At 41.0% G+C, this 17,797-nt stretch overlaps 1 protein-coding gene across 1 annotated transcript; it reads right to left on the bottom strand.

Annotated features, from left to right (window-relative positions):
* Positions 1-8,552: 8,552 nt before the first annotated feature.
* Positions 8,553-14,204, bottom strand: sall1b (spalt-like transcription factor 1b). Its single transcript, XM_010883389.3, has 3 exons — positions 13,843-14,204; positions 9,282-12,643; positions 8,553-9,049 (listed from the first exon to the last, which is right to left on the bottom strand). The coding sequence occupies exons 1-3, from the start codon at positions 14,003-14,005 to the stop codon at positions 8,633-8,635; spliced, it is 3,942 nt and encodes a 1,313-aa protein (XP_010881691.2). The 5' UTR covers positions 14,006-14,204; the 3' UTR covers positions 8,553-8,632.
* Positions 14,205-17,797: the final 3,593 nt, after the last annotated feature.

Genomic DNA, 17,797 nt, shown 5'->3' with positions numbered 1-17,797 from the left:
TATAGCTGAGTGTGGGCATGTGTTTGAGACTGGATCCACTGCATCACAATCCAGCTGTTGTACAGTGAGTGGGCGCTCCCCAAATGGTGCCCTAGTCCACGGTGCACGTCCTAAGTCCAGAGCCCTATGTAGTGTGTTATGATTAACCACGGGCTGTTGTCACAAATAATGCCGTTTGCAGGAATGGGGTTGCTTTTTTGGAACCACGCAGACTAACACAGCTGTTCTGGACAGAATAACTGTCTCATCATGTCAACGCCGAAAAGGCCAAATGAAAGGCTTCTAATGGCAATTGTAAGTTATTACAGCAATGTTGCAAAAACGCTGACACTGAGTGAAATTAAGTGTATTTTAATTAAAGGGATGTAAAAACGGGACAGTATTTCCAGATTTCTATTCTTGTGTGTATTTTAGCATCTGACCAATAACCAAAATGCTACTAGATCGAAGCTCAGAGCTGGAAAGGTGAAAAGAAATCTGATCTGTCCTTGAGCAAGACATTTGTTATTGCTCCTTTTAGTCAATTTAGATAAGAGTTAGATATTTAGATTATTTTAATATTTAGATTATTATGTATATAAATGTTATTTGAGATATGCATAATCACTGAAATTATGTAAAAAGATATTATTAAGTAATGATATGGGTGTATTTCATTCATCACAAACTTAATGTAAGCGGACTGCAGATTTGCCCCTACAAACTCCTCAGGACAATGATATAAAATGTAGGTATTCTTTTACATTTTTACCACGAATATGGGAATGGAACAAATCAACATTATTTGGGTATGAGTTAACAGAAAACGTGTGTGTATGTATGTACCTACAGTGACGAGAACACTCCCTCGCTCATATTAGCGGCAGGCCAATGCCCCAGTAAGTAACCACCTTGCCCAGCTCAGCTTTCAACCTCCTGATGAGACACACCTGCCTCCAATGAAGCTTCATCAGGGAAAGGATAAAAGCGCCCTTGAAATTAGCAGCTCTTTGCGGAGACGGGGGAGAGAAGGAAACTGTTTGTTTACAAGATTCCCCACACCACGAGGCCTTCCAAGACGGGTCTACCTGACCATCCCAACCAGTTTGAATTCACGCTTTGACTTTTTTTTATAGCCCTGCTGTTGAACAAGTCAGTCTGACATCCACCCATCCACCTCGAGCTACAAAGAGACAATTTGCAAAGCCAGTACATAGTAGACCACTGCTTCAGTCTTGGGGCAGAACATAGTTTTTATTGTTTAAAGGTGAGATCCACACTGGGCAGTTTGTTAAATAGTGGTACATTTGTTATAGAGAAGGTTTTGTGAATACCACAGGAAGTGTATTAATGTAGTCTTTGAACGATTTTCCCCATTTATTTCTGCCTAGAACCATGCATACAGTGGATATAAGAAGTCTACACACCCCTGTTAAAATGCCAGGTTTTGGTGATGTAAAAGAATGAGACAAAGATAAGTCATGCCAGAACCTTTTCCACTTTTAATGTGACTTATAATGTGAACAATTCAATTGTAAAACAAACTGAAATCTTCAAGGGGGAAAAATGAAAAATAAAAACCTTACAATAAGTACAAAATAATTTCCAAAGCATTAGATATACCATGGAACACAGTGAAGACAGTCATAATGAAGTGGGGACAAGAGAGGCATTACCAAGAACTGGACGTCCCTCCAAAATTGATGAAAAGACGAGAAGAAAACTGGTCAGGGAGGCTTCCAAGAGGACTACAGCAACATCAAAGGAACTGCAGGAATTTCTGGCAAGTACTGGCTGTGTGCTACATGTGACAATAATCTCCTGTATTCTTCATATGAATGGGTAATGGGGTAAGGTGGCAAGACGGAAGCCTTTTCTTTCAAAGAAAAACATCCAAGCCCAGCTGAAGTTTTCAAAAACAAACATCAAGTCCTCCAAAAGCACGTGGGAAAATGTGTAATGGTCTGATGAAACCAATGTTGAAATTTTTGGCCATAATTCCAAAAGGTATGTTTGGCACAAAAACAACACTGCACATCACTCAAAGAATATCATGCCCACAGTGAACAATGGTGGTGGCAGCATCATTCTTTGGGGCTGTTTTTCTTCAGCTGGAACCGGGTCCTCAGTCAGGGTGGAGGGAATTATGAACTGTTCCAAATATCAGGCAATTTTGGCACAAAACCTTCAGGTGTCCGTTCGAAAGCTGAAGGTGAAGAGGAAGTTCACATTTCAGCATGACAACAACACAAAGCACACATCCAGCATGGCTTCACCAAAACAAAATTAAAGTTTTGGAATGGCCCAGCCAGAGCCCAGACCTGAATCCAATTGAACATCTGTAGGGGTGATCTGAAGAGGGCTGTGCACAGGAGATGTCTTCGCAATCTGACAGATTTGGAGCGCTTTTGCAAAGAAAAGTGGGCAAGTATTTTCACGTCAAGATGTGCCATTCTAATAGACTCCTATCCAAAAAGACTGAGTGCTGTAATAAAATCAAAAGGTGCTTCAACAAAATATTATTAGTTTAAGGGTGTGCACACTTGTGCCATCAGGTTATTGTGAGTTTTACATATTATTTTTTTTCCCTCAAAGATTTCAGTTTGTTTTTCAATTGAATTGTTCACATTATAGGTCACATTAAAGGTGGAAAAACTTCTGACATGATTTATCTTTGTCTCATTCTTTTACATCACAATAACCTGGCATTTTAACAGGGGTGAGTGGACTTTTTATATCCACTGTATGTCTTTCCTTGGTTTTGGTTAGCGAGTCCATGGCCAGTCAAGGTGAACTGGCTGAGCAGAACAATGATCTCCACAGCTGATAGGCTCTGACCGTGCTTCAGAGTGATGAGGGCAGCTCTCAAGCATCAGGCCGTAGAAATAAAATTTGAGGCCAAAATCTGAATTATCTTGTGACGTTTATCCCCACCATGGTGAATATGTGCATCAAAGTTTAGGTCCACGGTCTTGAGGTGTGTACACTGGCCTGCCAGATTTATGCCTTTCAGAAATGACTTGCGATGATGCATGGTATCTTTCCCTATGCAAATGACATTTTTTAGGAGATGAATAGCCTCTAGTGAAGATTATAATGTCCGAGCAGTGGATTTGCATATTTATATTACAGGTTACTGACTCTAGGTGCACCTGCAGATAGGAGGAGATGCATGTGTTTGTCATTGTACACATAATTATTCTACACTTCAGACTGTATTGTTTACCCCAACCAAACTAGCATTGATCGCTTGCTAGCATTATAACACAGTGTTCTTTCTAAGATTCTCTGAGGTGTTGATTATAATGCTGTCATTTTTTCCAACATCAAGGTCCTCTACAGTGTACTAACTAACAGTGTCGAATAGAGAGTGAATGGGTTAAATTCTTTATCTTTCTATGTCCCTTGCCTGTGTTTGCCCCCTTCTTCTAATCTCAATGAATCAGAGCAGAGGATCTCTCTTTCCTGTCTTGGGGGGATCAAAGCCCTGTTTATGGCCATTTCCTTTTTCTCACTGTCTCCAACGCCTCGTCCTTCATTATCCAAAGCCTGCTCTAAACCACCGCCTCTCCTCTGAGACACAGAAATCACGGCAGCTCTTGTCTTTTACTCTTCAGAGAGCTAGGATTGTATCCCAAATGGCACTCTATGTAGTATTACACTTTTCGCTGTGGTCAAAAAGGTAATGCATAATGAAGGGAATTCGGTGGGACACACATACTGGTGATTTCTGGAGTACCACGTCTCTCTTGCCCCCTATTCATTTTAAAACCAGTGCAATATACTCCCTGTGTATTGCAGGGTGAAATTCAGGATGCAGAACGCATTTGGAGGTCAGAGGCCTGCTGGTCAGAATGAAACACTGTCATGTCTTTTGTACATCAAATGGGATTAAAAACATAAAAGTTTACAAGAAAAACAAAGACAGCTTGGTAGCCCCAGAGGATCACTGTTCAGGTGCCGTCTCCCATCTGGCCACAGGCTACCTATAATCATTTATTAAAACATATATGCAGAGGGCCTCTGTGTGACAACACGAAGATCAGGTGGGGATATGAGGCTGAGATGACAGGTGCTGAGTGATATTAGGACGGACAGAGGACTAGCTAACCCCGAGGGAGGTATAACCTATACTCCACACCTGATACAATGTCACTCGGCATGTAGAGTTCACAGCACTGTATAGCACATACTGAATAAGACCTAAATATTGTCAGACGGCTGTTTTCGGCCTCTCAATGCCTTGACACGACATTGAGAGGCATCCCATATTTGGTTGATGCAATACAGGTGTGGGGAACCTTGAGCTTGTAAAAGGACGGCAAGAGTAAGACCAGTCAGACGTGTGATGAGGCTGGTATTATTACGGGCGACCGTGTGATGAAAGCAGAGGTGTGTGATGACAGGGAAACATCAGCACAACGCTGTTTGTTACTGTTAACCGGTAAATTCCGGCACAATGCAACTGTCTTGATTCCCGACAGATGAGTTCACACCTGTGAATCAAGCAGAATTGAAAATGTTGACGTGAACACAATGTTAGTTTACGAATTCACCGCAGATAAGGGGCAAATACCTGTGTCAATCAAAGATTGCAGCTAGAAGTTTATCAATGGCTCCCGTTATTATTTTTATTGAATAACCCCGCTGGTCATTTTGTCAATGAATAACAAATCGCCATGCCTGCACACTGTAAAAACAAGTGTTTTGTAACATACTGGCACCAACTTAGCTGCCACCAATTTAAACGACACAAAACATTTAAAAGACACTTCGCTTTAGTGTTGAAATACATCCACAGGAGAGGTTTCTAAACCGTAGGCCTAGAGTCTGTGTTGTAACACCACAAAACCAAGTGTTGAGCAACACCTTGCCACAGACTGGGAGCACTACCAGAAGTGGTTGTGAATGTTTATGCTGTTTGTTGCATGTGATGTCCAGAACTTAGATTTAGATTTTGTTTTAATTTATTGTCCCTCAAAAAAAATGAACACTGTGATGTCAATGTGTCAATGTCCTGTCTAATGCAGAATTAGAACACTTCTATGTATGTTAATGATTGAGGAAAACACATGGTTGATTAATGCATTTGATCGTTTACCAACTTATCCCATATTGGCAGGCATTGGTGAGTATGGTTTTCAGTTTTCCAGCAGTAACTACAGTTGTTATGGTAACATTGCAGGATAATACATTTGGGCCTCGACCATTAAGAGATGAAAATGTGCAAAAGGTAATCTCATCTCCGAAAGTAAATGTTAAACATTTTGAATTACCCACAATATTCAGAGCCACATGCTAAGATTATGAGTTCAAGAAGAAAGAAACTAGACTTACAATGAGTTAAATCCTTCTGTTTTTGATTATTCTCAAAAAGACAAGACATTACGTCGGATTATTTCTGAAATGTTTTGGTTAAATGAAACGAACAAAAGAACTACACAGCAATTTGGGTTTACACCCTCCAAACACCAAATCTCATCTTATGTCCATTACACAGCGATGGTTCTGAGTCTTTTCCATTTCGTACCATGTGGCCTCCTTGTCAAATCGACACGGAAAGTATAATGAGGTACTAGGCTACGGCACTCAGCCAGCTATGAGCTATACTATCAGAGGGTTGATGTGGATATGGATGAAAATGCGGACCAGGCTAAAGCTCCCTGCCGCCAACCTCTCTCTAGAAACACAGGCACCAATTGAGCCAGGCGCCCGGCGGGTTGGCATGAAACAGTTGACCCACGCAGGTTTATGATCAGAAATGATCTGTGCAATAGGGCACGTCACCTAGACACAAAGGCATAATCACAATGTTATCAACGCTCTGGGTTTGGGAGGGGTAGATTTTCGCCCCAGCCGGAGATTTGGCAGGTTTTCTGTTATTGAATATTTCCATTGTCACTGTGACAAAAGTGTGTTCCAGTGCTTACAAAGGAAATGCCATCTTGCAAACAGCGTGCTGACCTCTGCAGTTTTGAAGTTAAATATGCGATGATTGGAAAAGCACGCTTGTTTTCCTGGGATGCGTTAAAAAAAAGTATGCTGTAGGGCACCGCCTCTTCTTTGCACCTCTGACTGTTTCTCTACAATGTATTGTAAGAATACCACAGCTAAAAAAACACTACACACATTTCAAAAATACAGTGGCAACTTGGACAATGGAATTATAAATTTGAAATGTATTCAGTGATTTTCCAGTGTTTTCTAGAGTTCTGTTGTGGAAGAAGTCAATACCAAGAACAGTATTTCCCTGTGACGCTCAAGCCCACACGCACAAACACACACTGACGCCAATACAAACCATCCATAAGATAAAAATCACCACGTGTATATTTTGTGTGGTGTCAGACACACATATCAGACAATCAATAGTTTATAAAATAGCCAATTGTTTGAGAGGTTTTTGGTGGCAAAGTCAGAATGCTTTAAGGGAAAACCGAGTACTAAAATACACATTCCACCATTCAATGTCACCGCTCTCACAAAGAGAAAATACTACATACGACAAATGAGGTCATGACCCTGTGAATTACGAAGATTCAAATGAGTTCCATCTTCAGTGATGCACAATCAACGATGCATGTGTGTGCGCGGTTGCATGTGGTGCTTGTGTGTGCGCGTGCGTTAACACGCATGCGTGGGCGCACGGGCGCGCATGATTCATCTCTGTCTCTACAAGATATGTATCTTTGAAAAGCTTCAGACTAACTGGCCTTTGTTTGGGGCTCCGGGATGGTTCATTCCAGTTGATTACTCGTGTTCTAATGCTAATGGCGGAGGGCAGGCAGGTTTAAGGTTTTCGACCGTGTCAGCTGGCTAGTGACACTATGAGATATGTATAATAGGTTGTGACCAGTCCACGGTCACTCTCTCTTTCACAGGGGATTTGATATGTGGGATGAATTTGGTTACTGGACATATTGGTGGCCATTATGAGCCAGAGGTGCTGTGCTAGCGGGGTTGTTTTGTTAAACACTCCAACAGCATAGTTCTACGTTGGAACAGGCTAGATAGGTGACTTAATGGGGGTTGGTGTTTCACAACCAGCGGGAAGTCAGAATGGAGGTGCGTTTTAAATCAGGTTCCTCAGAGTAGTAACAGGGGACGACAGGTCCAACTCCAAGTTCATTTTGTGTGTTAGTCGAAACACACAAATATTTCCACTGAAAAAGTTCCGGAAAGTGTTCAGGACTATTGACATTGTGAAATCAATGTTGCAGCAATGTTTTTATTCCTGTATTTATTTCACCTTTATTTTGCCAAGTAAGTTGACCACAAATCTGTTCCAATTAGTTTCCATGTACAGCAACCGCCCCGGGGATGAGTTGGCCTGTTGGAGGCTGAGGATGATTGGGTAGCAGGGGTATAACAACAGGAAATCTAAAAACCAGAAAAGCAGCCGTTGGTCTCTGTCGAAAAACTGACATTACTGATAGTGAACCAGTAATATCATGACTATGTAGGGTCCAGCTGTCAAGATAAGCACACGTAATGTTCTGAGATGATCCACAGAGACTGATACACGCACTATCTCTGTTTAAAAGTGACAAGAAGTAGTACACAGCAGACATCAACTCGTGTTGAAAACACTTCTCCTTTAGGGTAGTAAGCAGCATGTCTGCATCAGCTGTTACCTGGAAAGTGATATGTCATATCAAATAAACACGGTGTGTCTTTAGCAGAGGGCATCAGATGTGTGGTGAGATGTGCAAGCATGCTCGCATGCGCCCGCACAGCCGCGCATGCGCACACGGGAACACCCATGAAAGTGAATGCTGTATTATGTGATTAAACTCCCTTGGACAAAAACAGGGCAGAGTTGTAGACAGACAGCAGTTTGAAGCTATATCCCTTCTTACTATTTTTATTTGCTTTTGCAATTTTACCATTAATCTGAAGGTGAATTATTCTTGAACAGGGGGAAAAAACTACAATTTCTACAACACCAGAACAAAGGTGGTGATAAAATCCCATAATAGCCGCTAATTTCTGAATTTACAATGCATTAACAACACCTAAAGTGACAGTAATTATATTTACAGTCAATTTAACGTGTGTTGTGTTTGAAATATTAAACATGAATACCATTAGAACATTTATATTCACACATACATTATACTGTATATGAATTCCAGAAAGATATAACACCATGAAGGTCCAAGTAAAAACATTAAAGTTCTTGTTGACAGTGTAATTTCTGTTTTTATCTGGGCATTTACGTTTTCCCCTTATTCACAAGATATTTTCCAATATTACAGTCGACTAGTTGAATGTATCATATCACATGCGCAATCTACTTCAATCACTGTTTACACTGTAACTTTGAAGAAATCTCATTACATTTAAAAAACTATTTTGAAAAAATTAATGTCAATACCTATAAATGATAAAAACCACAACATTTAGATGAATTACATGATCAGTACACCACTCTACCTGCGTAAATAGTTTATAACGCTTTTAAACTCCAATAAGCACACTGAAAAAGCAGGAAGACTTTACTATCCACTTGACTCCAAATAAGATTATTATTATTATTATTATTATAATACAAAGTCCAAAGAGAGCTTATTCCAACATCCCATCGAATGTCTTTCAAAAGAAAAAGCTGTAGTTGATCAACAACATCATCTGCTATCTACCTAAAATAATTTTAATTGGCAATCATTTCCTTCCTCTCTTCTATCAAACGCGTGAAACAGAAGCGTGTCACTCTTTCAGCATTGTTTTTCCCATTGTGCACCAGGGCAGCATTTTGTTCTGTATGGTGCAATTTGTCCATGATGGGCGAGCTGGCTCCATGCCCCATTGGTCTAGAGAGGTACAGCCGGCCTCCATTCTGGATGACTGAGATGTCATTTGTTCCTTTAACCAAGTCCTGAGAAAAGGATTCCGCACAGTGGTTCCAGTGACAAAAGGATTCTCCATTGCTGGACCTTATGTCTGCCCTCTGGGGTGGTTCTGGTAGCTTCACAGGATGAGTTCCCATAAACACCAAGGGTCCGTCCACAGACAGTCTGCGTCCTCGTCTGGTAAGGGCGCTACTCCACATGTGAGTTCCCATATGGACCTAGATGGGAAGGAGAGCAATGGTGAATAAGGCTCCTTTCGTTAAGACAAATATCAGACTTAATCAGGTGACATTCCGGGGTTGAAGAGATTAGATAGACTGAAGTAATTTACACAAAAAACATGTAACTGCCGAATTCACCAGGATCCCATAAACGGTGTCCATCCATCTCAAAGATTGGACAGTGCTCCTTGAAAATCTTATTAAACGCAACCCATAAACTTAAAAGTACCTTAAGATTTCCTTTGGTTGTGAATGCCCGACCACAGACAGTGCAGGCAAATGGCTTTTCCCCAGTGTGAGTCCTCTCATGTATTTGCAGCGCACTGGATGAAGAAAACGTTTTGCCACAAGTGTGACAGTAGTGCTGCTTGGGAACACGCCGAGGTGACGGGGCAGCAAGCGCTGACGAGGAGGGAGCTGAGGTCTTCCCCAAACTGCAGAGAAGATCCCTTGGTTCCCCATTGGGAGAACTACCTAGGAAACTGTTGACTTCTGTCTTGATCATTTGGGAGCCCAGAGGATTTATGGAGGAGTTAGGGCTGGACGCAAGGCTGGGATTGGATGGCTCAAACAACTGAGATGGCAGGTCCCTCATCTGATGTGTCAGCATGTGTTGCTTGAGGTTCCCCTTGGTGGAAAAACCTCTGTTGCACGCTGTGCAAATGAACGGCCTCTCCTTAGTATGGCTTCGGTAATGGATGTCCAAGGCACTTTGACATGCAAATGTCTTCCCGCAAATATCACATGCAGTGTTCTTAAAGATGCCCCGTTGTTCACGAAAAGTGTGGACCATGTTCGTGGGATCCTTCAGTGGGTTTAAAGATTTGATATGGTCAAGGGATGCCATGCTGCTGCCAATGTATTGCAGAGGGCTTGGACTGATATGTGCCTGGGATAAAGCTTTCTGGTACCTTTCTTCAAGGCTTCTGGAGCTAGAATGTAACGAAACAATCTTGCTTGGGGATAAAGAATGCTTGGCAGCAGTATTCTCTGAAACTGCAAATCTCCCATCACTTATATCAAATCCAAGGGATGAGTCATAGGACTGTTGATACTCTTTTCCCAATCCCGTTGTCTTTATACCAATGACCTGCCTCTCCTCCACTGGCCAATTACAGTTAGTCGTCATCTCTGCATCATAGGAGCCTGCTCCAGTAGTATAAGGAGATTGCGACAAACTGCCAGACAATGAGTTATTAATAGTGGACATGCCTGCAATCCCACTATCTTTGAAGTCCCTATCATCGTCAAAGTCCGAAAGCTTCTCCAACTCTTGTAATTTTCTCTCACTCACTAACATTGTGTAGTTCTTTTCAGAGATGGGGGTATTGGGAATCTGGTCACCCATGTGCATACGGATGTGCTGCTGTAGGACAACAGCGTTGGTGAACTTCCTCTGGCATATGGGGCATGAGTGCTGGACCCTTAGTGGTGACGTGGCACGATGAACCGCATGGTGTGTCTTGAGGTTCCCTTTGGTGGAGAATGCCCGTCCGCACACTTTACATCTGAAGGGTCGCTCTCCTGTGTGGGTGCGGTAGTGCATCCTGAGCGCACTTTGACAACTGAGGACACGATGGCATATGGCGCACTCGTTAGGGTCTGTCACATTCTTGTCAATGTTCTCCACGAGCTGCTGGAGTTTTGAGGTCTCTGATGTCTGAATGCTATCAAAAACATCACTCCCAAAATGATTTTTGGTCCTGAACTGTTCTGACACGATAGGATTTGTGTTGATCACAGGTACGTCGGCGGATATATCAACCGATCCTTCTGTTACAGAACTTATTTTCGAAGCATAGGTAAAATGGGGTTTAACATTGTCTGTTTTCAGACTCAATATGTGAAATGTAGGGACTTTTCCAGCCTCTACAAAGTCAAAACTTTTGGAGGACTTTACTGCACTAGACGGTTCACACACAGCAGGACTGGAAGCTGTTATTGAGAAGGGCTGCTCCTCTTTCTTGATCAAGAGGTTTGGTGATCCAATTGGGAGCAACAGGCCAACAGAAGGAGTCAAAGTAGTTAATGATGGTTTACTATCTAGCCAGCATGTGATTGGTTTCTCTGGTGGCATAGACATGCCATAAGGGATTCCTGTGCTGGTTGGGATATTATCCAGGTGTTCTGGAACGGGGTTAGGGTTCATCTGGATGTGGGGGTACCTTTCTTTGTGCCGATGGAAGTGTACCTTCAAGTTCCCACGTGTGGAGAAACGGTTCCCACATATATTGCACTTGTATGGCCTCTCCCCAGTGTGGGATCGCAAATGGATCTGCAAGGCACTGTCACTCCCAAATACCTTTGCGCAAAACCTGCATTTGTGTTTTAAAAAAGCCTCATCGGAACAGCTTTTGGGATGAAAAGATGTCACATTGGGTGGTTTGCCTTTCCTTTGCTGGGCTAGCATCGTCAAGGCATTCAGGTCCTCCACAACTGCGCCAATATTTAGTCCGGCTCTAGACAGTGTTTGATTGCTGGGTGGTGGGTGAGGGAGATGGGATTTATTTGAAGGATTTAGCGAGCTATTCGTGCCAGTTGTGGATGAGGACACTTTGGTCTGAGATGAGATACTGACTTGAGAATAGGGACCACTATCATGTGTGTACTTCTTTCTATAGGGCTGTTTGCTAACTGCTGAAGCTATGTGTTTACCCAAGTTTTGTAGGGGTTCAGTACTAGAGTGCACAATGCTACCAAGATGCATCTCCGGTAATTGTGCTGTTGCTCTTAATCGTTCTAAGTGTACGACACTGCCAGACTGGCTGGCAAGACTCTGGGCTAAGCCAGCAGCTGCTGCTAGCTGCTGGGATAAATGGGAACTGAGAGTTGTTAGCTGACTGGGTTGCATTGATGCTAGATTACCCTGAGGGCAGTTGGTGGACGTCAGAATCTCTGATACCTCAGGCCTTTGGGAGGCAAACAACAACACCTGGTGACGAATTTGATCAATCAGCTGCAGCTGGTGAATCTGCTGCAATTGCAGGGCTAGGAGTTGTTCCATTAAAGATGAGATGGCCACCTTACTACTGTCACTGCTTTGTGAGTCCAACTGACTTTGTTGGGAAAACTGGGCCACAGCCACTTTAGTGTTCTCTAGGTTTTCAATGACAACATTGCTGTTGATCCATGAGAAGGTCCCCTGCTGTTCTGATGGGTTGTTGCCAGGTTGAAGTAGTACAGTTGGTAAAACTGAGGAATGTGAGTCAATGTTAGTCGTGCTGTCAGTACTGCTGCTCTCGCTGCTACTGGTGTTACCGGGGCTACGTAGGCTATTGTGGCTCCTCTTACTTTGGGAAACATCCATGAAGTCTTCATTCCCATCTGATTTCTCCTCCGACAAATTACTGCACTCTTCCATTTCAGAGATGTAGTCTGGTTCCCTGGGCGACGATCCTAAAGGGAATATCTCAGCAGATGACATTGGATCGTCATTGTCACTGACTACAAGCACTAACTGATTGGGGGAGCAATTCCTGACATGTAGTTCCAGATCTGATAGTTCGACAAACTCTGCACAGCATCTATGGCAGACATGAGCTCTGAAGTCTAATATGCAAGGTGGAGTCTCCAAAAGAAGGAGTGTGTCTCCTGAAACCAAAAAGAAGAAAACAAGGGTTAATAAAACCGTCTTATTTTGTATAATCGGAGCATCACATCGATATTTGACTTGAAGTAACGAAAAACATAAAAGCAGCTGTGTATGCATGTTTTAGTCCTTGTAATGGCATAACATGTGAGGAATTAACTGTATTTTGTACAGACTGGAAGCCTGATTTCAATCCGTTGCACTGAAGTCTGATGTAACATCACAAATAAAATGTAAAGGTAATGTTCCTGCATTGGTGGACATTTAAGGTATAAATACTGTATATGTTGGATCATTAGAAAATTACAGTAATATTTTGACTTTAAATCCTGTAACACTTCTGAACCGGTAAAGCTTCAGTGATATAATTGTATAGAACTCATTATGGTGGGAAACCTTTAGTCTCAGAAAGCACAGCTTCAGTGACTCTAAAGTTTAACTAAGAGAAATGGAGGAGTGGTTTGAAGATTTTCTTCAGCTTCTTCCCCAGTATAATAATTATAATTTGGTGGTTGCTTTTGAAAATGCTTTCATATATCTAAGGAATTGCTAGAGAGTTGGGTCACAGAAGGAGTATCAGCCATTATTCATGGCAACCCTGGAAGAATTAGGGTTAACTGCCTTGCTCAAGTGCAGAACAACAGCTGTTTCTCTTCTGCCGTTACGTTCATATTATTGAGGTTAAAAGTGTCAGAGTGATCAAGGGTGGTCTATCGGTCTAAGCCGCTGCCTGTAAAGCTGTATCATGGGTTCGAATCCAGCCCACATGCTCATTCAGTAAAAACTCACTCTATCTTTCCTCACTTTTAAAGAAAGCCATAACAATGCATTATTTATTTTTTAACATTCAGAGATAAAAAAAACATTACCATAAAATTATTTGCTGCTCCTTTAGCGTGTAGCCCAACTGCCCAGCTTTCAGCAATTTCAAAATAAATTACATAACAACAAAATGTTATGCTTTAAATTACTGACCGTACAAATTAATTACAATTAAAAAAATAAATATCGTAATTATATTCATGATACAGAAATGAAGGGCCAACGACAATTAGCCAAACAATAATACCATGGTAAAAATGTATTAAAGAAAAGTTGCATGTTAAAGCAATATTGAAAAATTATATTATTTTGATTTGGAACTGCACAATATATAGTCCATGATAAACATTTAGCCTGTACAGTCTCGTCCCAAACTTACCCATGTGTTCCGATAAAGACATATTATGATCGAACTGTACATGTTGAGGATTTGCTTGTTTCCTGCGCGACATGATAATGTCCAAGTCCCAAACATCAAGAGAAAATGTTCTCAAAAATTCTTCGGAGTTACGGAAGCTGAATCCATCCAGTTGGTGTCCCATAAACTCTATATGAATGTTTTGCCAGCCATAGAGCGCGCACCACCTATTCACGCAGCAGAGACACCGCGAGCGGAGTTAGTCTCTCAACAGGCAATTCGCAGTTGTCCTAACTGTCCTATCATAAAACAAACATTTTATGACCTGCTGATCTTAGAATCAAATCATTCACTTAAGTGTTTTAAATTAAGAAATGTTATGTTGTGTTTATTACGGAGTTTTATGTTGTTGTCTGTATCTAGTATTTAATTCGGCATGACTTGAGTCGTCAATGCTGACCAGCCATGCTATTGGTTACCAAGGAATTGTATCACACCTGGGGGTGGGGGTAGCCTACATATTCTATGTGGCACAACGTCAACGTCCAAATGTGTTTATAGTATGTTTTCACTTGTCTGAAACTGATTTTGTGATTATTAAACTCCAAAAAATAAATAAAAACAGCCTATTTAGAACTACTTGATGTGATTGGGACAGCTTAGGATTTTGGTCAGAAAGCTCTTTATTCTCTTCCACGGAGTAAGTGTGAGTGGACGAATGAGTGGATACCATTATCATGTCTTTGTGTACAGTCTTGAAGAAAGCTCAGTGTTAAAATGCTGTTGATCCTTCATACTTCCAAACATAGTGCTAACCCTACTCCAACTTAGTTCGTATGGGAGGCAGATACATAAAAAATGTAGCCACCAGTTAATCTTATTTAGTAATTAACTAAAGGCATTCATTTCCAAAATTCTGAAGCTCCCTTTAAAATATATACAGTGGGAAGAACAAGTTTTTGATACACTGTCGATTTTGCAGGTTTTCCCACATACAAAACATGTAGAGGTCTGTCATTTTAATCATAGGTACTCTTCAACTGTGAGTGACGGAATCTAAAACAAAAATCTAGAAAATCACATTGTATGATTTTTAAGTAATTCATTACCTTTTTATTGCATGACATAAGAATTTGATACATCAGAAAAGCAGAACTTAATATATGGTACAGAAACCTTTGTTTGCAATTACAGAGATCATACGTTTCCTGTAGTTCTTGACGAGGTTTGCACACACTGCAGAATGGATTTTGGCCAACTCCTCCATACAGACCTTCTCCAGATCCTTCAGGCAATATGGACTTTCAGCTCCCTCCAAAGATTTTCTATTGGGTTCAGGTCTGGAGACTGGCTAGGCCACTCCAGGACCTTGAGATGCTTCTTACGGAGCCCCTCCTTAGTTGGATAATACAGGTAATGAGTGGAAACAGGAGGGCTTCTTAAAGAAAAGCTAACAGCTCTGTGAGAGCCGAAATTCTTATTGGTTGGTAGGTGATCAAATAATTATGTCATGCAATAAAATGCAAATTAATTATAAAAAAATCATACAATGTGATTTTCTGGATTTATTACAGACCTCTACATGCAGGAAAACCTGTAAAATCGGCAGTGTATCAAATACTTGTTCTCCCCATTGTATATAGAAGATTTCCAATTGTTTTTACCCACTATTCTTCCCACAGAGTAAACATTAACTGGTACCCCTTTCAATGTTCTCCTGAATAATAATTTGAATGACCTGAGTCAGTCCACATACTACCTTAGAGGTTTGGAATTCACCTTCCCTTTGAAGATCTATGAACATGACAATTACTGTCCATCAGATCCTTTGATTCATGGCTGATTCATTTCACAGCTCAAATACACATGGCCCGCCTCTTTCACAAGTATGGGGCTGACAGGGAGCATGCCAGGTGCTCTCTGCTACATCCTATGAGTCACCTGCCTGCCGTTATTAGATACCAAGGGGCCTAATAGCACACAAACATCCCAGGCCTGGGGCCTTAGCAACAGACTCTGCGGTCAAATGGAAATGGTTGTCATGTAAATAAAAAAGATAACATAAAAAAGTTTCTGGCCCACCTTAGCTACCTTTCTGTGACCAATGCCAGGCACTCACGCATGCCCCACATTCAAAGAGTTAATGGTGACTGTAGGAACTAGGAAATGTTCATGGAACCATGGTTAGTTAAAGATTCATATTTCTAATCTTTGATTAGTTGCTGGATTCTTGGAGGAAGCGTTAATGTATAAATGTAGCAAAGCATTCCTGGGTGAACCCTTTCTTTAAGCATGTATGGTAGTCTATGCCCAAGTGCCTTTCCCATATTTCCTTTTAAATACAACTTAATATTGACATCAACTCTCTACTAATAAAGATCTGTACAACATACTCTAAAATCATTCTTGTAATCAGTCTCTAGACTATGACAACAAACATTGATATATTTTCAACTGTCAGTTATGATTGGTCTGGCAAATTCCCCTTGACCAACGGCTTTTCAAAAGGCAAAAGACACTGGTACAAAAAACTACTTTAGAATTTAGGCTTTCCTTTGGCCAACACAAAAGTTTCTTTAAACGAAAGTTGAAAACACTAAAATGTCAGTAAAAAGTGTGAACATTTTATTCAAATGCTAAAGGAGAAACAATATAACAAACCTCGGAAAACATGGTCCAAAATATGGGAGCAGTCTGTGTCCATAGCGATGACACCATTTGACAGCGGCCATTGGTCAAGTTCCACTCCCTCTGGATGAAAAAAAATAAAAAATAAATAAAATAAATCTGACCAACAAAAACTCTCTAGGTATTGTGTACCTTAACATAATACTCACAGAATTTACTGTTTGTCATTTTTAAAAGGTAGACATGGATTTTGACATAGTAAATCATGCTGTTAAAATAAAGGAAGGAAGACAAACAAGACAAAATGCTTCCTTTGAATGACGATGGAGTTTATACTATCCTGTCAATCTCTGACAGCCAAGTCTTAAAACCCACCATGTTTACAGCATAAGCCCCGATTCACTGACACTCCAGGTAGACTATGTGCACTCTTGAAGTAAATTGTCACTTGTGCAGTGAAAAGTCTGCCTCCACACAATTTATGAGTGACTTGTCATTCATTCACTTGGAATGCAGAGATACAGTAGCTCTCAGAATCATTCAACCCCTTTGACTTTTCCACATTTGCAACATGAAATCAAAAATGTATTTAATCGATAGTTTTGCAGCTAGTCAACACAAAAAGTCCATAAAGTCAAAGTGAAAAATCATATATACAAATTGTTTAAAATTCAATAACAAATACTAAACAGAAAAAGAATGATTTATTGATTTATTGAAATATTCACCCCCTTTGGTCAATATTTGGTAGATGAATCAGAGCCACAAGATTTATTTGGATATGTCTCTACTACCGCTGTACACTACATCTGGACACAGCAATTTTTGCCAAATCGCCAAAGTTCCATCAAGTTTTGCCCTCTATCTTCCCCAGCTTTCCAGGCCCTGATGCAGAGAAGCATTCCCATAGCATGATGCTGCCATCACCAGGCATCACAGTAGGGATGATCTTCACGGGATGATGTGTGGTGTTAAACATTGCACTTAGAGTCTAGCACATGCCCTCAGGCAAACTCTATTGGAGATTTCATAATTGTTTTCTTATTGTCATCCTCCTATAAAGGCCACTTTTGTGAATCACTCGTCCTATTGTTGCAATATGCGCAGTGTCTCCCTGCTCAGCCGTGGAAAACTGTAACTCCTTTAAAGTTGCCATTGGCCTTTTGGTGGCCTCCCTGCAGCAATTCAACTACATTTCTGAATTCTAAAAGTTATTGCATTCAGGTGTGTCAAAAGGGGGTGAATATTTATGCAATCAATTATTTTTCGCTTTATACTTGTAATTTATTTAGAATATTTGGAATATTTTATTTTTCACTTTGACATTATGAACCCCTTGTTTTGATCG

Source organism: Esox lucius, chromosome 19, assembly GCF_011004845.1.
Source record: "Esox lucius isolate fEsoLuc1 chromosome 19, fEsoLuc1.pri, whole genome shotgun sequence".
NCBI lineage: Eukaryota > Metazoa > Chordata > Actinopteri > Esociformes > Esocidae > Esox > Esox lucius.
The sequence above is the reverse complement of the archived record's forward strand: the minus strand, read 5'-3'. Positions and strand labels throughout refer to the sequence as shown.

Excerpts from the sequence above, each read along its gene's own strand:
- sall1b (XM_010883389.3), bottom strand. The coding sequence starts at position 14,005 with ATGGGACACCAACTGGATGGATTCAGCTTCCGTAACTCCGAAGAATTT. Across the intron at positions 12,644-13,842 it reads GTCTTTATCGGAACACATGG|GAGACACACTCCTTCTTTTG; the intron begins GTAAGTTTGGGA and ends TTTTGGTTTCAG. Across the intron at positions 9,050-9,281 it reads CAACCAAAGGAAATCTTAAG|GTCCATATGGGAACTCACAT; the intron begins GTACTTTTAAGT and ends CTTCCCATCTAG.